Consider the following 21,188-nt stretch of genomic DNA (forward strand, 5'->3'; position numbering starts at 1 on the left):
AGAGAGAGGAGCTCCAACTTCTGAATCATCTCCTCAATTTGGTCCCACACATTGAACATAGTCCCGGAGAGTCCCTGTAATCCTAGATTCAGATCATTCATGCGAGAAAAAACATCACCCAGATAGGCCAGTCGTGTGAGAAACTCGTCATGCAAGCGGTCAGACTCGTGAAAATTATGGTCAGTAAAGGTCAGTCAATTAAAAAAAACATGTCAATACTTTACCCCATTGATGACCAGCACACTTCTGTATGTTGTAAAAGCGTTACATGGTCACTGCCCATATCATTGCATAGTGCAGAAAATACACAATTCAGGGGCTTTGCCTTAACAAAGTTTTCACTGTAGTGTCCAAAACATATTTCAAGCTCTCAGGCATTCCCTTGGCAGCAAGAGCCTCTCGGTGGAGGCTGCAGTGTACCCAGGTGGCGTTGGGAGCAACTGCTTGCACACACGTTACCATTCCACTATGTCTCCCTTTCTTGGCCTTGCACCATCAGTACAGATACCAACACATCTTGACCACCAAAGTCCATTTGTTGTCACAAAGCTGTCCAGTACTTAAAAAATATCCTGTTGTCCTGGTTTCCAGCGGTTTGCAGAAGAGGATGTCTTCCTTCATTGACCCCCCCATAAACGTAACGGACATATACCAGGAGCTGTGCCAGGCCCGCCACGTCTGTTGACTCATCCAGCTGTAACGCATAGAATTCACTTGCTTGTACGCGAAGCAGTAATTGTTTTAAAACATCTCCTGCCATGTCACTGATGCGTCATGAAACAGTGTAGTTTGATGAAGACATTGTCTGTATAGTTTTTTGGGCCTTTTCTCCCAGCATTGTCCCAGCCACATCCGCGGCAGCAGGAAGAATTAAGTCCTCCACAATAGTATGGGGCTTGCCTGTCCTAGCCACTCGGTAGCTCACCATATAAGACTCCACTAGACCCTTCTTATTAATGGTATCTGTTGATCTTATTCATGTTTTACTACTTGCCAGTCGTCTTAATTGTTGCTCAAAAAACTCCTGCGGCATATTTTAAAAATTGGCATGTTTTTGTTTCTAAATGTCTGCGTTAAAAAAAAAACAAAAAAAACAAACAAACATGTGAATCACATTTTATTCTGATGTAGCCTGACGGCATTGCGTACCCCAGTTTGTGAATATCTGGTTTATGTCATGGGTGTTTTTTACACTCAGTGTAGATAAAATGACATAACCATAACCGACAGATGGTTATGAAGTTCAATCAATGCAGAATCGGACTAACGGGAATTAACATTATAGCATACCTATGCAGGGGATTCAGCCATCTTCTACAGCTACAATACACTCTTTTGTGCTGGGCTGATTAGCAGCAAGTGCCAAGGTTGAACCTACCCACCGTTTTGAAGATGTCCTCTGGGACAGATCTGAAAACGGCGTGGAGTATGTTTGAATCAATAACAGCCTCTCGACAGGAAACTGGAGGAGAGCTACTCCATTAGCAAGGGGGTTGGATTTGGAGCTGTGTAGAAATAGAATGCACGGGAAAGTTGCTGCAAAGAAAATTGGAGTAAATTAATAAACACTGTTTTTATTTGACTGTTTTAATAGAGGATATCAAAGAAAAGTATAGGCTCACTAAATCACTGACAGCTGCGCTACTCTCATACGACTGTACGTGCGTTTTCTGTCCGCAAGGTGGCATTGTCTGACGGTTGAGAGCGGTTAGCGGAGGGCTGCATGGGGTGCAACCGTCCCGAGTTTCATTAGGCGACAGTAGCCTTGTCAAGTGGTTCTTTTTTGTAATGATCCTATCCGCAGGCCTACCTCTCCTCAAGGAATACTGTTTTTGAATGACATATTTTGTATTTATTTTAATATTTTAAAAAAATCTGCTGATAAATTATATTGAATAACCCCACCTCTCTCTCTTGCACACACACACACACACACACACACAGTCTCTCAGTGTGGGCATGTCTCTTCAGGAAACTGTCTACTCGGAGCGCACTCTCACTTGAGCGGAGGGACAGCGAGTGAACAACCATCACCTCCTTATGGCACATCAACCCATCATATATACATTTTTTGTGTGGAAAATGTTCAACTAAAGCCGGTGAGAGTAGGATAACAGCTTTTGTAAAGAGTGCACTGTTTTGGGGAGTATACACAGATCCTTGCGCAGCGCGTTATTGGCCATGGAGTCCTTTACGCACTGCAGATAACAAGTCTTTGAAAACAAAGAAAACAAAGTAATGGATCAAAACTGCAAGTGATTTTATCTCACACACTCTGGTAAAGTTATGGCCGCGCTACGGAGGAAATTTGGGGAGGACTATCAGGTAGTGAATACAAACCGTGACAACACCGCCTTTTCAGCACCTGTTAAAAAGAAACGCCAGCGGTTCGTAGAGAAGAATGGTCGTTGCAACGTGCAGCACGGGAATCTCGGCGGGGAGACCAGCCGATACATCTCCGACCTCTTCACCACCTTGGTGGACCTCAAGTGGCGATGGAACTTACTTATCTTTGTTCTGACCTATACAGTAGCATGGCTGGTCATGGCTTCTATGTGGTGGATCATCGCCTACATCAGAGGGGACATAAATCATGGCCACGACTCGTCCTACACCCCCTGCGTTGCCAACGTTTACAACTTCCCCTCTGCTTTCCTATTCTTCATAGAGACCGAGGCCACCATCGGCTACGGCTACCGCTACATAACGGAGAAATGTCCAGAGGGCATTATTCTCTTCTTGTTCCAGTCGCTGCTGGGGTCAATCGTGGACGCCTTTCTGATCGGCTGCATGTTCATTAAAATGTCCCAGCCTAAGAAGCGCGCAGAGACGCTTATGTTTAGCCAGGACTCGGTGATCTCACAGCGCGACGGCAAACTGTGTCTCATGTTCCGCGTGGGCAACCTGCGAAACAGCCATATGGTGTCCGCACAGATCAGGTGCAAACTCATAAAGGTAAGGTAAACAAGCATTAGATGCGCTCTGCACCACAGGAGTATTTAGGCAACTAATCATAAAAGGACCCACGGTGATAATTCTCTACTAAAAGCCTTCAGGGATAGTGGAAAATGAAACTCTCGAGCATAAAATGCCAAGATGTTGTGTGCTAATGTCATATTTAATGTGCGTAACTAATTGTCATGTATTATATCCGCATTCATTATTTCACATAAAAAGTATGTGCTTCTCCGTCACCCTGTCTGCATTTGGGGTCCTAAAATGCTGTGGCAAACAATCAATTAAACTTGAAAGTGGCGAACAGACAACACAAGAAAATGTAATACATGTAATCAAATTGAATAGAATTAACCTATATGAGTCTAGCTGCACTATGATAGCAGTTGCATATCAGATAGAAAATATATATATTTTCTAAGCTTAATTATAAGCAGGTCTTAGTCCACAGTGTGTGCCTTGTTAAACAAAAAAGGCTTAAAATTATATTAGCATAATCCTTAGTAGTGAGATTGTATTTTGGCTGAGTGGCAGATGTTTCCAAGACAGGGTCTGATAAGAGAGAGAGAGGGAGAGAGAGAGACAGAGGGGCTGAGAGAGAAAGACAGAGGGGGGCTGAGATAGAGGGCAGCTGGGAGGAGCAGAGAGCAACAGAGAGGAGTTGAGAGAGAGCGAGAGAGACCGAGAGGGGTTGAGAGAGAGAGAGAGCGAGAGAGCGAGACAGAGGGGCCCGAGAAAGAGAGAGAAAGAGAGGTGGAGCTGAGAGAGAGAGTTCTTTGGTGGCGCAGCCACGGCGTGTCCAAAATCAGTCACCCTTCAACCACTGACATTTAGAAGGTGGTGGTTTAACTGCGGGGCACGGTAGTGTATCAGTGAGCTGCTCTGACAGAGACCTGGGATCTCAGGCTGGGGTTTGACAGTTACAACTCCAGCCATGAAACACACAGAATCAAATCATCATCAGCCATGGAGCAGTATACATGCTGCTCACCCCGATCAAGCATGACGTCAGGTCAGAAGTGGCCCTGGACTTAAGACCCTGGAGTAATGGAATAAATCATATTTATAGTGCACGTGGATACATTTTTCATCTTCACTCTCATGTTGTAAGGTCTGGTTCACATCACAATGTGATGTTTGAGTAGGACTTTTGTCAGAGACACTCCGATATGAAACCAAAGAGAGGCAAAAACATTGGTTTCTGAGAATACACACACACACACACACACTCACACATACACACACACACACACCCAGTGAGGCGCTTTGAGCTTGTTTAAGTATGTGTTCCACCACCGTGAACACATCGGCACAGCACATTGAACATAGTGTGGGTCAACTTAACAACACATACTGTACATCCAGTGTGGCTGAGAGAGAGAGAGAGGAAGGGAGAACCCCACCCCTCAGTCATAGCCAGGCAGTCCCCAAAGAGAACAGCCTCCTAGGCACACAGTCAGAACAGCCACAATCGATAGCCCCAAGCAGGGTGTTTCTCTCGCTCAGCCTCCCAGGCAGACCATTTACAGCAGCTTGAGGGTTGCATCACACCGTTGACAGGGTGCCCGGTGCTCTAAATGGCTGGTCATTTACTAGAGGGCTAGTCTGTTGATTGATTTATCCTGTGCAATAATTGAATAAGGCTCAAGCACAGTCCCAGGCGCCTTCACAATATAAAGCTCCCCTACAGTGGGTGTATTTTGAGAGGAAAAAGGAGGACGGGAGAGAAAGAAAGTACCCACTGGGCACAGACGTCCATTCAGCGTCTGTGCCCAGTGGAATGACGTGGAAACAACTTTGATTCAACCAGTGTGTGCCCAGTGGGTAGGCTATGAGTGGCACTCACAGAGATTGCATCATGAAATATGTGAAGCGCAGGTAGGCACTTTGAGCACAAGTAAGACACTCACACTCACCTTTTCTCTCTGACTACAAAAGGAGGGGAAAAAAAGAGAATAAATATCATCCCCCTCCTCCTCTCCTGCTCTCTCTTTCTCTCTTTGAGGTACCATCCATACAACCCACACTGTGCTCTGGGGTCTTTAGTAATTGTTGCTCTGCTGTCAGGCTTCACAGCACAGCCCTGTGCTACTTTCACTTCAAAGACCCTTTGGCCAGCACAGAAAATGTACAAATAAGCCTCCTAGTTTTGGGAAAACACATCTGAAATCAAATTACTGTTAAAACAGTTGTAAAAGTTAACATGAATTATAGTCATGCAAAATAAATCATTACTTCACAGGAATCATGCCATTTTGGAAATGAATGTTTGTATTTTGTCAGTGCAGTACTAGTAGAGGGATGATGGTGGTGCTGTTGAATCATGCCCCTCTTCCACCTGTTCCCCCCAATCCCCACTGCTACTCACAAATCTGTACAGTTTTTAAAATAGTCCTCTCCACCTCCCATGTAGGTATTGACTTGCCATATGTTCATAAATATACACTGTAACATGACCTGGCATGTGTTAGAACCACTTAACACCAATCAAACAAAAAGAGCACATATCGGTTGGAGAAGTATTGCAGTATTGGCAGTATTGGCATGACACCTGTTTGGGTTTACAACATGGTGTAGTTAAGGCATCTGCTCCTTGTGACCATGTCTGTCAGTCACAGTCCACATCTCATTCTAGCCAGGACGGCTCACTTCAATCAAACTCACCAATCGCACAGCCAACCACAGAACCCACATCCAAAAAGCAGCGGCGCCAATTCTGCAGGCAGTAACCGTGAATATAGGCCTATGCAAATATTTCTTTCATAAGACATTTGCTGGATGATTTGACTGGCACTGTGAGCTGGCTGAGCCGAGCGACAGTCCAGTCCTTGTCGAATTCCGGCCTGATTGCTGGTAGCTAGGCTGCTTGTTTGTTGTTTGGGGGGGAAGTGTTGTGTTGGCTAGCTGGGTATAGCCTAGCTGGGTATAGCCTCGCGTAATGCAGCACCGCTGATGTGACGTGGCTGATTACTAGAGGGGAGCAGACAGCAGAAGGGCCCAGCTCCATCTCACAGGGCACAGAAACAGACTAATCAGAGCCGACAGCCATCCAAACCCAGAGCTGGTGTTGGCAGGGCCAGGCAGACTCAGTAAGCCTCCGAGCGCATCTTGCTGGAACGCTCCTCACTCTCACACCAAAATGTGAGAGAGGCGCAGCTGAATGGAGAAAGAGAAGAGGCTGTAGTAGACAATACAGAGAGAGCGAGAGAGAGAGAGAGAAAGAGAGAGAGAGAATGGGTGACAGGTATACAGATGAAGGATCTTCATTTGTAGTGTATTTGAGGTTTAAATAGGCTTTTGAAATTTCCACTTTGATGTTTCAGAATTTATTTTCCCTTACAAAGAAACCATCAACCCATACAAAAATGTCCATGAATTATAATCCACATTTTTGTTGTTGCTGCAGCATAATGTTTCTGTTGTAGCAAACTGTTTCAAGGTGGGATATGTGGTATAGGCTAGACAGGCAGGCAGCTACTAGCACTGGGATTGATTCCCATTTGACTTACGAGCCCCTAACCAACAACGCAGTAAAATACAAAAATTAAAAACCCAAATCAGAATAAGAAACAAAGTAACAAGTAATTAAAGAGCAGCAGTAAAATAACAATAGCGAGACTACATACAATGGGGTACTGGTACAGAGGTAACATGCTGGGGCACCGGTTAGTCGAGGTAATTGAGGTAATATGTATATGTAGGCAGAGTTATTAAAGTGACAATGCCCAGATGATAACAACAGAGAGTAAAAGTGGTGAAAAAGAGGGGGGAGGGGGGTGCAATGCAAATAGCCTGGGTAGCCATTTGATTAGATGTTCAGGAGTTTTATGGCTTGGGGGTAGAAGCTGTTCAGAAGCCTCTTGGACCAAGACTTGGCGCTCCGGTACCACTTGCCGCAGTAGCAGAGAGAACAGTCTATGATTAGGGTGGGTGGAGTCTTTGACAATTTTTAAGGCCTTCCTCTGGCACCGCCTAGTATAGAGGTCCTGGATAGCAGGAAGCTTTGCCCCAGTGGTGTACTGGGCCGTACGCACTACTCACTGTAGTGCCTTGTGGTCGGAGGCTGAGAAATTGCCATACCAGGCAGTGATGCAACCAGTCAGGATGCGCTCGATGGTGCAGCTGTAGAACCTTTTGAGGATCTGAGGGCCCATGCCAAATGTTTTCTCCTATTTTCTCCTGTCTCCTGAGGGGGAATAGGTTTCGTCGCGCCCTCTTCACAACTGTCTTGGTGTGCTTGGACCATGTTAGTTTGTTGGTGATGAGGAACTTGAAGCTCTGAACCTGCTCCACTACAGGCCCGTCGATGAGAATGGGGACGTGCTCAGTCTTCTTTTTCCTGTAGTCCGCAATCATCTCTTTTGTCTTGATCACGTTGAGGGAAAGGTTATTGTCCTGGCACAACACGGCCAGGTCTCTGACCTCCTCCCTATAGGCTGCCTCGTCGTTGTAGGTGATCAGGCCTACCACTGTTGTTTCATCGGCAAATGTAATGATGGTGTTGGAGTCGTGCCTGGCCGTGCAGTCATGAGTGAACAGGGGGTACAGGAGGGGACTGAGCACGCACCCCTGAGGGGTCCCTGTGTTCAGGATCAGGTGGCGGATGTGTTGTTACCTACCCTTACCACCTGGGGGCGGCCGTCAGGAAGTCCAGGATCCAGTTGCAGAGGCATGTATTTAGTCCCAGGGTCCTTAGCCTAGTGATGAGCTTTGAGGGCACTATGGTGTTGAACGCTGAGCTGTAGTCAATGTATAACATTCTCACATAGGTGTTACTTTTGTCCAGGTGGGAAAGGGCATTGTGGAGTGCAATAGAGCTTGCATCATCTGTGGATCTGTTGGTGCGGTTTCCAAATTTGAGTTGGTCTAGGGTTTCTGGGATAATGGTGAGCCATAAACAGCCTTTCAAAGCACTGCATGGCTACAGACGTGTTGGTGCTACAGGTCGGTAGTCATTTAGGCAGGTTACCTTAGTGTTCTTGGGCACAGTGACTATGGTGGTCTGCTTGAAACATGTTGGTATTACAGACTCAGACAAGGAGAGGTTGAAAATGTCAGTGAAGACTCTTGCCAGGACACTTGCCAGTACACGTTCTGGTAAACCGTCTGGCCCTGTGGCTTTGTGAATGTTGACCTGTTTAAAGGTCTTACTCACATCGGCTGTGGAGAGCGTGATCAGACAGTCTTCTGGAACAGCTGATGCTCTCATGCATGTTTCAGTGTTATTTACCTCAAAGCGAGCATAGAAGTAGTTTAGATCGACTGGTAGGCTTGTGTCACTGGGCAGCTCTCAGCTGTGATTCCCTTTGTAGTCTGTAATGGTTTGCAAGCCCTGCCACATCTGACGAGCGTCAGAGCCGGTGTAGTATGATTCGATCTTAGTCCTGTATTGGCACTTTGCCTGTTTGACGGTTCGTCGGAAAGCATAGCGGGATTTCTTATAAGCGTCCGGGTTAGAGTCCCGCTCCTTGAAAGCGGCAGCTCTAGCCTTTAGCTAAGTGCGGATGTTGCCTGTAATCCATAGCTTTTGGTTAGGGTATGTATGTACATGTATGTACAGTCACTGTGGGGACGACGTCATCGATGCACTTGTTGATGAAGCCAGTGACTGATATGGTGTACTCCTCAATGTCATCAGAGGAATCCCAGAACATATTCCAGTCTGTGCTAGCAAAACAGTCCTGTAGCTTAGCATCTGTTTCATCTGACCACTTTTTTATAAATCGAGTCACTGGTGCTTCCTGCTTTAATTTGTGCTTTTAAGTAGGAATCAGGAGGATAGAATTATGGTCAGGATTGCCAAATGAAGGGCGAGGGCTTTGTATGCGTCTCTGTGTGTGAAGTAAAGGTGGTTCAGAGTTTTTTCCCCCTATGGTTGTACATTTAACATGCTGATAGAAGTTTGGTAAGACCGATTTATGTTTCCCTGCATTAAAGTCTCCAGCCACTAGGAGCGCCGCCTTTGTTGAGCGTTTTCCTGTTTGCTTATGGCGAAATACAGCCCATTGAGTGCGGTCTTAATGCCAGCATCAGTCTGTGGTGGTATGTAGACAGCTACAAAAAATACAGATGAAAACTCTCTAGGTAGATAGTGTGGTCTACAGCTTATCATGAGATACTCTACCTCAGGCGAGCGAAACCTTGAGACTTCCTTAGATATCGTGCACCAGCTGTTATTTACAAAAATACATAGTCCGCCTCCCCTTGTCTTACCAGACGCCGCTGTTCTATCCTGGCGATAAAGCGTATAACCAGCCAGCTGTATGTTGGTAGGTAATGTTATCGTTCAGCCACGACTCCTTGAAGCATAAGATATTACAGTTTTGAATGCCCCGTTGGTAATTTTATTTTCCAAAGATTGTATGTTTGCTAGCAGAATGGAAGGCAGTGGGGGTTTATTTGATCGCCTACTAATTCTCAGAAGGCAGCCCACCCTCCAGACCCTTTTTCTCTGCCTTCTCTTCATGCAGTTTGTCTTTCACGTTGGGCTCGTCGGACTCGTTAAAGCAAAAAAAGGATTCTGCCAGTTCGTGGTGAGTAATCGCAGTTCTGATGTCCAGAAGTTATTTTTGGTCAGAAGAGACGGTAGCAGCAACATATGTACAAAATAAGTTACAAATAACGCAAAGAAATGAACAAAAAAACACAATTGGATAGGAACACTAAAAAGTCAGCCTTCTTCTCCAGCACCATCTAATAATACTTGTTAGCTTCTTCAGGGTTGCTGGGGCTCTGAAGAGTACATATTTATGTGGGTGCGCGCACACACACACACAGATACATACAACTATATCATCCGATCCAAGGTAGTGGAAGGGTTAACACTATCACCTGGCCTCTCATCCCACATTGTTATCCGAGGCAATAAAGGAAGCCACGCGTGAAGTGTATGTTTGAGGTGTGTGGCGGAGTGTGTTTTATTCCTTATATCACTGCCAGAGACCATGTGACCCGTGAGTGATATAGAAGTGGAATGTGGAACACGGAACGCAGATGGACACGGTGTGTCGGCGGAGATACACCGGAGACAAAAATAAAGCAAGAGCATTTGACCGTAAACCATGATGTTACTCAACAACTGTCGGTTACAGTACAGTGTATTCACAGAGCCACATTAGACTAGGCTCTTATTCCTGCTGCTCCAATATGAATCCCTCAGGTTTTAAATTGAACTTGTGGGTGGGCACTGGCAGCACTGTCACATTAAGCCCTATTTTGGCCATGGCAGTTGGAACCGGAGTCGTTTTCAACCGCTCCTGTGACAGTCTATGAGCATTACACTGCACATTAAAACACGGTTCAAGACAAGAGACAGAGAGAGCTAACTAAACCTCCAGTTTAGCATGACAGAACAGCCTATTTGAATTTCAGAGTGGATTCTTTTATTTCCAAGAAAACAGTGATTTCCGTTTCCCCTGCGTCTCCTCCTCGTGTGAAGCGCTTCCAACCAGCCTCTTTCATTTCCTCAGCAGCCAGTGAACTAGAGACCACTCCAGTACCTAATCAACACATGCACCGTCGCCTGCCTGCCGCTCGGCCTGCCCCTGATTAATGAGAGCTTTGGAGAGACCCAGGCATGGAGTGTGGAGATGACTCGGATGACCAGGCCTCTTTAGGCCCAATAAATGTCATGTAGTGCCTGTCCTCAGCCACGAGTCACTCACTGCAGAGATACGACTCAGAAGACATGGCTCCAAAGAGGAAAATTCTCTGGGCGGACAAAAAAAGGACTGAAAGGCTGTTTGAAATATTTATAAACGGGTGATTGTTTAAGAGTAGTTACTGGAAAAACACACACACGCACACACACACACACACACACATTTGTTTTTACTATCCTTTTCGGAACCAAACAATTGATTCCCATTCAAAATCCTATTTTCCCGAACTCTTACTCTTAACCTGACACTAACCTTAACCCCTTAACCTAACCCTAACTCCTAACCCTAATGCTAAACCTAACCTCTAACCCTAATTGTAAGCCTAATTGTTACCCAAACCCTAAACCTAAACACTACGCCTAAAATAGCCTTGTTCCTTGTGCGGACCGGCAAAATCAAATCAAACTAAACTAAATTGTATTTGTCACATGTGCCGAATACAACAGGTACAGTGAAATGCTTACTTACCAGCCCTTAACCAACAATGCAGTTTTAAGAAAATACCTAAAAAAGTGAGAAATAAAAGTAACAAATAATGAAAGAGCAGCAGTAAAATAACAATAGCGAGGCTATGTACAGGGGGTGCCGGTACAGAGTCAATGTGCGGGGGCACTGGTTAGTCGAGGTAATTGAGGTAATATGTACATGTAGCTAGTATTATTAAAGTGAATATGCATAGATAATAACTGAGAAGATGGGGGCAAAGTAAATAGTCTGGGTAGCCATTTGAATAGATGTTCAGGAATCTTATGGCTTGGGGGTAGAAGCTGTTTATAAGCCTCTTGGTCCTAGACTTGGCGCTCTGGTATCGCTTGCTGCGGTAGCAGAGAGAACAGTCTATGACTAGGGTGGCTGGAGTCATTGACAATTTTCAGGGCCTTCCTCTGACACCGCCTGGTGCTTCCTGCTTTCATGTTTAGCTTGTAAGCAGGAATCAGGAGGATAGAATTATGGTCAGATTTTCCAAATGGAGGGCGAGGGGAGAGCTTTGTACACGTCTCTGTGTGTGGAGTAAAGGTGGTCTATAGATTTTTTTGCCTCTGGTTGCACGTTTATCATGCTGATAGAAATGAGTTATAACTGATTTAAGTTTCCCTGCATTGGAGTCCCCGACCACTAGCAGCATCGCCTCTGGATAAGCGTTTTCCTGTTTGCTTACGGCTTTATACAGCTCATCTTAGTGCCAGAATCGGTCTGTGGTGGTATGTAAGACAGCTACGAAAAATACAGATGAAAACTCTCTAAATCAAATCAAATTGTATTGGTCACATACACATGGTTAGCAGATGCTAATGCGAGTGTAGCGAAATGCTTGCGATTCTAGTTCCGACCGTGCAGTAATATCTAACAAGTAATCAAACAATTTCCCAAGAACTAGCTTATACACACAAGTGTAAAGGAATTAATAAGAATATGTACACATAAATATATGGATGAGCGATGGCCGTGCGGCATAGGCAAGATGCAGTAGATGGTATAGAGTACAGTATATACATGTGAGAAGAGTAATGTAGGGTATGTAAACATTATATAAAGTGGCATTGTTTAAAGTGACTAGTTATACATTTATCACCTCCATAATAATATATTTTTTAAATTATTAAAGTGGCTAGAAATTTGAGTCAATGTTAGTGGTGGCTGTTTAACAGTCTGATGGCCAAGAGATAGAAGCTGTTTTTCAGTCTCTCGGTCTCAGCTTTGATGTACCTGTACTGACCTCACCTTCTGGACGATAACAGGGTGAACAGGCAGTGGCTCAGGTGGTTGTTGTCCTTGATGATCAATTTGGCCTTCCTGTGACATTGGGTGTTGTAGCTGTCCTGGAGGGCAGGTAGTTTGCCCCCAGTGATGCATTGTGCAGACCTCACTATCCTCTGGAGAGCCTAACAGTTGTGGGCGGAGCAGTTGCAGTACCAGGCGGTGATACAGCCCGACAGGATGCTCTCGATTGTGTATCTGTAAAGGTTTGTGAGTGTTTCCGGTGAAATGCCAAATTTCTTCAGCCTCCTGAGGTTGAAGAGGCACTGTTGCGCATTCTTCACCACGCTGTCTGTCTGGGTGGACCATTTCAGTTTGTCCATGATGTGTACGCAGAGGAACTTAAAACTTTCCACGTTCTCCACTACTGTTTCGTTGATGTGGATAAGGGGGTGCTCCCTCTGCTGTTTCCTGAAGTCCACAATCATCTCCTTTGTTTTGTTGACGTTGAGTGTGAGGTTATTTTCCTGACACCACACTCCGAGGGCCCTCACCTCCTCCCTGTAGGCCATCTCATCATTGTTGGTAATCAAGCCTACCACTGTAGTGTCATCTGCAAACTTGACGATTGAGTTGGAGGCGTGCATGGCCACACAGTCATTGGTGAACAGGGAGTACAGGAGAGGGCTGAGAATGCACCCTTGTGGGGCTCCAGTGTTGAGAATCAGCGGGGTGGAGATGTAGTTTCCTACCCTCACCACCTGGGGCCGGCCCATCAGAAAGTCCAGGACCCAGTTGCACAGGGCGGGGTCGAGACCCATGGTCTTGAGCTTAATGACGAGTTTGGAGGGTACTATGGTGTTGAATGCTGAGCTCTAGTCAATGAACAGCCTTCTTATATAGGTATTCCCCTTGTCCAGATGGGTTAGGGCTGTGTGCAGTGTGATTGCGATTGCGTCGTCTGTGAACCTATTGTGGTGTTAAGCAAGTTGGAGTGGGTATAGGGTGTCAGGAAGGGTGGAGGTGATATGATCCTTGAATAGTCTCTCAAAGCACTTCATGATGACGGAAGTGAGTGCTACGGGGCTATGGCGATGGTAGTTTAGCTCAGTTACCTTAGCTTTCTTGGGAACAGGAACAATGGTGGCTCTCTTGAAGCATGTGGTAACAGCAGACTGGGATAGGGATGGATTGAATATGTCCCTAAACACACCAGCCAGCTGGTCTGCGCATGCTCTGAGGACGCGGCTAGGGATGCCGTCTGGGCTGGCAGCCTTGAGAGGGTTAACACGTTTAAATGTTTTCCTCACGTTGGCTGCGGTGAAGGAGTGCCCACAGGTTTTGGTAGAGGGCCGTGTCAGTGGCACTGTATTTTCCACAAAGTGAGCAAAGAAGTTGTTTAGTTTGTCTGGGAGCAAGACGTCAGTGTCCGCGACAGGGCTGGTTTTCTTTTTATAATCTGTGATTGACTGTAGACCCTGCCACATCTGAGCCGTTGAATTGGTACTCTACTTTGTTTCTATACTGACGCTTAGCCTGTTTGATTGCCTTGCGGAGGGAATAGCTACACTGTTTGTATTCGGTCATGTTTCCGGTCGCCTTGCCATGATTTAAAGCAGTGGATCACGCTTTCAGTTTTGCGCGAAGGCTGCCATCAATCCACAGTTTCTGGTTGGGGAAGGTTTTAATAGTCACCGTGGGTACAACATCACCTTGCTAATAAACTCGCTCACCGAGTCAGCGTATACATCAATGTTATTGTCTGATGCTACCCGGAACATATCCCAGTCCATGTGATCGAAGCAATCTTGAAGCGTGGAATCCGATTGGTCAGACCAGGGTTGGATAGACCTGAGCACGGGCGTTTCCTTTTTTAGTTTCTGTCTATAGGCTGGGAGCAACAAAATGGAGTCGTGGTGAGATTTGCCAAAAGGAAGGCAAGGGAGGGCTTTGTATGCGTCGCGGAAGTTAGAGTAGCAATGATCCAGAATGCTTCCAGCCCGGGTCGCGCATTTGATATGCTGATAAAATTTAGGGAGCCTTGTTTTCAGATTAGCTTCGTTTAAATCCCCAGCTACAATAAATGCAGCCTCAGGATATATGGTTTCCAGTTTACATAGAGTCCAATGAAGTTCTTTCATGGCTTTCGAGGTGTCTGCATTGGGGGTGTATAGACGGCTGTGATTATAATCGAAGAGAATTCTCTTGGTAGGTAATGCGGTCGGCATTTGATTGTAAGGAATTCTAGGTCAGGTAAACAAAAGGACTTGAGGAATTCTAGGTCAGGTGAACAAAAGGACTTGAGGACTCTAGGTAGATAGTGTGGTCTACAGCTTATCATGAGATACTCTACCTCAGGCAAGCAAAACCTCAAGACTTCCTTAGATATCGTGCACCAGCTGTTGTTTACAAATATACATAGACCACCACCCCTTATCTTATCTTATCTTATCTTATACTGCCGATAGAGTGTATAACCCGGCAGCTGTATGTTATTAATGTCGTTGTTCAGCCACGACTCAGTGAAACATAAGATATTCGTTTTTAATGTCCCGCTGGTAGGATATATGTGCTTTTAGTTCATCCCATTTATTTTTTGTACATTGTAAATTCTTTGTACATTGTACATTGGCAAACAGTACCACCTGATCCTCACAAGGCACTCCGATCACCTTCCTCGAAATCTCTGTATTTTTCTCCTACGAATGACGGGGATGAGGGCCTTTTCACGTGTCTGGAGTAAATCCCTCTCGTCTGTCTCATTAAAGAAAGATGATTTATTCAATTCAAGGTGAGTAATCGCTGTTCTGATGTCCAGAAGCTCTTTTCGGTCATAAGAGACAGTAGCAGCAACATTATGTACAAAACAAGTTACAAACTATGCGAAAAAACAAACAAAATAGCACGGTTGGTTAAGAGAGATAAAACGGCAGCCATCCTCTCCGGCACCATTACTACACAAATGTGCCCAATTTTCCTTGTTTTACTATCCTTAAGAGGACTTCTGGTCCCCACAAGGATAGTAAAACAAAAAACAGACACACACACAGAAAAAAAACAGACACAAAAAACACACAAGTTAGCGTCTTTTTCATCATGAATCTTGTTCTGGAGGCTAGTTGCCACAAGCACAAAGTCATAACATCATATTTTAAACCTAACCGTAAATCTAACATTAACCACATTGTTTACCCTTATTCCTAACCTTAAATTATGACCAAAAAGCAAATGTTTGTTTTCATTCATTTTTACAATATAGCCAATTTTGTCTTTGCAGCTGGCCTATCTAAGGGGAAATAGCTCTGTTCTGCCTCCAGGACAAGACTCAAGACAAATGTTAACCTGCCAGACACATACACATCCCAGTTAGCACATTTGGTTCCTCAGAAGTTGTAGGAACAAACATTTTTGGTTTCCCATTGGTTCTAGGAATAAAGCCATACGTTTCACATTTTTAAAAATTTTCTCAGCATGGGAGTGAAAATGTTGCCATTTATGGAAACAGCATTTTTTGGTTGCAGGGAGGTTCTGAGAATGGTTTACTATGGCTCCCTGAAGGTTTTCCTCTGAGGTTTTATAGCGCTGTTCATTACATAAATAATCTCAAAGTGCTTATTAATGCTCTGAGAATGGAAATTCTAGGTTATTGGGAGCTTTTTGAATAACTTCCTTAAAACTTTCACTGAATGTTTCAATAAGACTGCTAGTTTATTTTTGTTTAACTACGTTAAACTCAAAGCACAGATAGGACACATGTAAATGATTTTCCTTGGGCATTAATCATGCAAACATGTTTTTTATTGTGACTCAGAATGGGTGAGATTCAAACCTAGAATCTTATCTTTTCAATCCATGGAATTAGTCCACTGCACCACCAGGATGGCGCTAGCATGCCATGTTCTTTTTACTCATAAAAGCTGTTCGTTTTAGTCTCTTTAAACAGACCACATTTCAAAGGAAACAAGCACTCGTTGAGATCAGGTGTGGCCAATTGGCAGGCACGGCCAACACACCTGTAAACACTTAACAAGGTAGAGGACATAAGAGAGTTTTGTTGATGCTGAGAACGGAATGTATATGTTTTTAAATAACATTCTTAGAACATTCTCTGAATGTTACTCAAGTTTTCTTGTGGTTTTTATGAGAATTTCCCTTAACATTCTCGAAACAATTTGAGAACATGACTTTAAATAGAACCACGAGGAAACATGTAGGAAACTGAAGTACTGAAATTCCCACAAAAAAAAGTTTTTCTTTAACGTTATCTGAACTATTTGAGTACATTTCCCATGTTAAACCAGTTGAAGAACATTGCTATAACATTTAAAAATTGAAATGAAATGTAACCATGTTTGAACTTTTTAGGAAACGTTCTATTAAAGTCATGAAATGCCAAGAAAATAATGTTCTATAAATGTTCTATAAATGTTCCAAGCCAAACAACTATCGTGCACCATTCCCAGAAAGTTGTGGGAAAGTTGTATGCAAAATAACCATACACTGTAGGACAACCAGGCCCTCACCAATCTCTAAGAAACATCTGGTTCTCAGAACGTTATGTATCAGACCAGCAGTTTGGTGCTGCATTCCCAAAAGCATCTAGAATTGATAAGTTAAAACGTCCTGTCTGTCTGGTTATGTCAGTGGGAAGGTTAGCGTGTTTGTTTGAACAGAGACAGAGATGTAGAGCGAAAGACTGTGCACCAACAGCTATCTCTGATTCTTCCGCTTCACTAAGAGTGTGGAGGAGAGTGCCACAGGCACAGGAAGATTTGCTTGTCAGCGTTTGCGATACAGTCATCCGTCTTTTTAATCTTAACCGACACAGACAGTAAAAAGCAGTAGTGCCCAGAACCAATTTGGTGCTAAACCACACACAGAAGAACAATAGCCAACACATGTCCAGTATTCACTGGGCTGTAAACACCTGATAGTAGACATGAACAATATCCCCTCTGAACACAGAGAGAGATGAGTTTATCATAACACAAACCACACCGTGCCGCTCATTGAGATTCAGTGTGTGGTAAGACAGTGGTGATATTTCCTAGCATCCCAGAGGATGTTTACTGATGCATCATTCCCTGTTTGGCACCTCAGAGGACTAGACCACAGGCCAATGTCATGGGGAGGTCAGTATCAGACCAGACAGTCTTACACAGAGCAATTTTACAGGAGAAATTAGGGTTAAGTGCCTTGCTAAAGGGCACATCAACTGATTTTTTATCTAATCGGCTCTGGGTTTCGAGCCAACGACCTCTTGGTTACTGATCAAACGCCCTTAATCGCTAGGCTACCTTTACAAACAGGATTGAGAAGCCTCCTCTATCTATATGGATGTATGATCTTTGTGGATCCTTGTATCTGTACAGGGTGAACTCTGAATTGCTCTTATGCAAAGGGAATTTACTTACATTGGTCTCATCCCACACACAAGCTCTTTGATGCTGTGACATCCTGTGGAGATTGGGATTTAGTGGTCAGATTACATGGTTAACTTGGTATCGTTTCATTGGCCAATGGTGCTTGGTTTTGGGTTGAGAAGATTACATCTTCAGATGTTATAAATGGAATTAAATGCCTTTCTTCTCTCTCTTATCCTCTATCCCGTCCATGGAGGAAGGATTGTATGATCAATTCTCATTCCCTAGATTTTTAGGTATCTGGCCTAATGGGCATCTCTTTGTTCATGCAGTACCAGTCAAAAGTTTGTACACACGTACTCATTCAAGGGTTTTTCTTTATTTGTACTATTATTCTACACTGTAGAATAATAGTGAAGACATCAAAATAAAGAAATAACACATCATGTAATAACCAAAAAATGGTTAAACAAATCTAAAATATATTTCATATTTGAGATTCTTCAAAGTAGCCACCCTTTGCCTTGATGATAGCTTTGAACACTCTTGGCATTCTCTCAACCAGCTTCACCTGGAATGATTTTCTAACAGTCTTGCAGGAGTTCCCACATATGCTGAGGACTTGTTGGCTGCTTTTCCTTCACTCTGCGGTCCAACTCATTTCAAACCATTTCAATTCAGTTGAGGTCGGATGATGTGGGTGCCAGGTCATCTGATGCAGCACTCCATCACTCTCATTCTTGTTCAAATAGCCCTTACACAGTCTGGAGGTGTGTTGGGTCATTGTCCTGTTGAAAAACAAATTATAGTCCCACTAAGCTCAAATCAGATGGGATAGCGTATCGCTGCAGAATGCTGTGGTAGCCATGCTGGTTAAGTGTGCCTCTCACACATGCAGAGATCCGTTCACCTACTCGGCGTCTCACAAAGACACAGCGGTTGGAACCAAAAATCACAAATTTGCACTCATCAGATGAAGGGACAGATTTCCACCAGTCTAATTACCATTGCTCGTGTTTCTTGGCCCAAGCAAGTCTCTTCTTCTTATTGCTGTCCTTTAGTAGTGGTTTCTTTGCAGAAATTTGACCACGAAGGCCTGATTCACACAGTCTCTTCTGAACAGTTGATGTTGAGTTGTGTCTGTTACTTACTTGAACTCTGTGAAGCATTCATTTGGGCTGCAATTTCTGAGGATGGTAACTCTAATGAACTTATCATCTGCAGCAGATGTCACTCTGGGTCTTCCTTTCCTGTGGCGGTCCTCATGAGAGCCAGTTTCATCATAGCGCTTGATGATTTTTTGCGACAGCACTTGAAGAAACTTTCAAAGTTCTTGAAATTTTCCCGGATTGACTGAGCACTTGTCTTAAAGTGATGATGGACTGTAATGATAGAAAGTAATGATGGATTGTCATTACTCTTGATTTATTTGAGCTGTTCTTGCCATAAGATGGACTTGCTCTTTTTCCAAATAGGGCTATATTCTGTATACCACCCCTACCTTGTCACAACACAACTGATTATCTCAAACGCATTAAGAAGGAAAGAAATTCCACAAATGTACTTTTAACAAGGCACACCTGTTAATTCAAATGCATTCCAGGTGACTACGTCTTGAAGCTGGTTGAGATAATGGCTAGAGTGTGCAAAGTTGTATATATATTTTGATTTGTTTAATAGTTTTTTGGTTACAGCATGAGTCCATATGTGTTACTTTATAGTTCTGATGTTTTCAGTATTATGCTACAATGTAGAAAATAGTAAAAATAAAGAAAAACCCTTGAATGAGTAGGTTTGTCCCAACTTGTGGATTATATTCATAACTTTGGAACTTCGGTAAATGGCGACTGGATCATTTGGAGATATATTGATTACTTTGACGGTCTGGTTCGGGTGAGCCAGGCCCAGCAAATCGCAATTAGATTTCCCCCACAAAAGGGATTTATTACAGACAGAAATACTCCTCAGCACCCCTCATCCCCTTCCTCAGACAGTCCTGCAGGTGAAGAAGCCTGATGTGTAGGTCCTGGGCTGGCATGTTACGCCCGTCGTTAAACGAAGACCAAGGTGCAGCGTGGTAGGCATTCATTTTCTTAAAATTTTTTCATGTTCCACCAAAAACAATAAACAACTCAACGAACGTAAAGCTAGGAGTGCGACACATGCAACACAAAAGACAAGATCCCACAACTGAAGGTGGGAAAAAGGGCTGCCTAAGTATGATCCCTAATAAGAGACAACGATAGACAGCTGCCTCTGATTGGGAACCATACTCAGCCAACAAAGAAATATAAACATAGATTTCCCACCCTAGTTACACCCTGACCTACCAAATTGAGAATAAGTACCCCCCCAAAGGTGCGGACTCCCGGCCGCAAACCTGAACCTATAGGGGAGGGTCCGGGTGGGCATCTACCGTCGGTGGCGGCTCCGGTTTGGGGACGTAGCCCCCGCTCCCTACGCTGATCCCTCCGCTTCTGTGGAACCGGACTGTGGATCGTCGCTGGAGACTCCGGACCGTGAATCGTTGCCGGAGGAACCGGACCGTAGATCATCGCCGGAGGCTCTGAAATGTGAACCACCGCTGGAGGCTCCGGACTGCAGATCGTCGCTGGAGGCTCTGGACTGCAGATCGTCGCTGGAGGCTCTGGACTGCAGATTGTTGCTGGAGGCTCTGGACTGCGGATCGTTGCTGGAGACTCCGGACTGCGGTCTGAACCCTAACTCCGCCAATCTCCCTGTGTGCACCCCCCCTGCCTCTCGTGCTTGCTTCGTTGAGCTATCTCCTCGTATCGTTGCCGTTCCTCTTTCGCTGCCTCAATCTCCTCCTTCGGACGGCGATACTTCCCGGCCCTTATCCAGGGTCCTGCTCCCTCCAGGATTTCCTCCCAGGTCCAGTCCTCATGACCACGCTGCTTGGTCCGTTGGAGTTGGGATCTACTGTTACGCCCGTCGTTAAATGAAGACCAATGTGCAGCGTGGTAGGCGTACATTTTCTTTAATTTTTTTTATGTTCCACCATAAACAATAAACAACTCAACGAACGTAAAGCTAGGAGTGCGACACATGCAACACAAAAGACAAGATCCCACAACTGAAGGTGGGAAAAAGGGCTGCCTAAGTATGATCCCTAATAAGAGACAACGATAGACAGCTGCCTCTGATTGGGAACCATACTCAGCCAACAAAGAAATATAAACATAGATTTCCCACCCTAGTTACACCCTGACCTACCAAATTGAGAATAAGTACCCCCCCAAAGGTGCGGACTCCCGGCCGCAAACCTGAACCTATAGGGGAGGGTCCGGGTGGGCATCTACCGTCGGTGGCGGCTCCGGTTTGGGGACGTAGCCCCCGCTCCCTACGCTGATCCCTCCGCTTCTGTGGAACCGGACTGTGGATCGTCGCTGGAGACTCCGGACCGTGAATCGTTGCCGGAGGAACCGGACCGTAGATCATCGCCGGAGGCTCTGAAATGTGAACCACCGCTGGAGGCTCCGGACTGCAGATC

General features: G+C 44.8%; 1 protein-coding gene across 1 annotated transcript in view; it reads left to right on the forward strand.

Annotated features, from left to right (window-relative positions):
• Positions 1–1,930: 1,930 nt before the first annotated feature.
• LOC110486205 (G protein-activated inward rectifier potassium channel 1) overlaps positions 1,931–21,188 on the forward strand; it is a 37,634-nt gene continuing 18,376 nt past the window's right edge. The window contains exon 1 of the mRNA XM_021557632.3: positions 1,931–2,955. Within this exon, the coding sequence (XP_021413307.1) occupies positions 2,287–2,955 (669 nt within the window). The 5' untranslated portion in view covers positions 1,931–2,286. The remainder of the gene's footprint in view (positions 2,956–21,188) is intronic.

The sequence above is a fragment of the Oncorhynchus mykiss genome, chromosome 13 (assembly GCF_057628025.1).
Source record: "Oncorhynchus mykiss isolate SJ-2025 chromosome 13, ASM5762802v1, whole genome shotgun sequence".
Classification (NCBI taxonomy): Eukaryota; Metazoa; Chordata; class Actinopteri; order Salmoniformes; family Salmonidae; genus Oncorhynchus; species Oncorhynchus mykiss.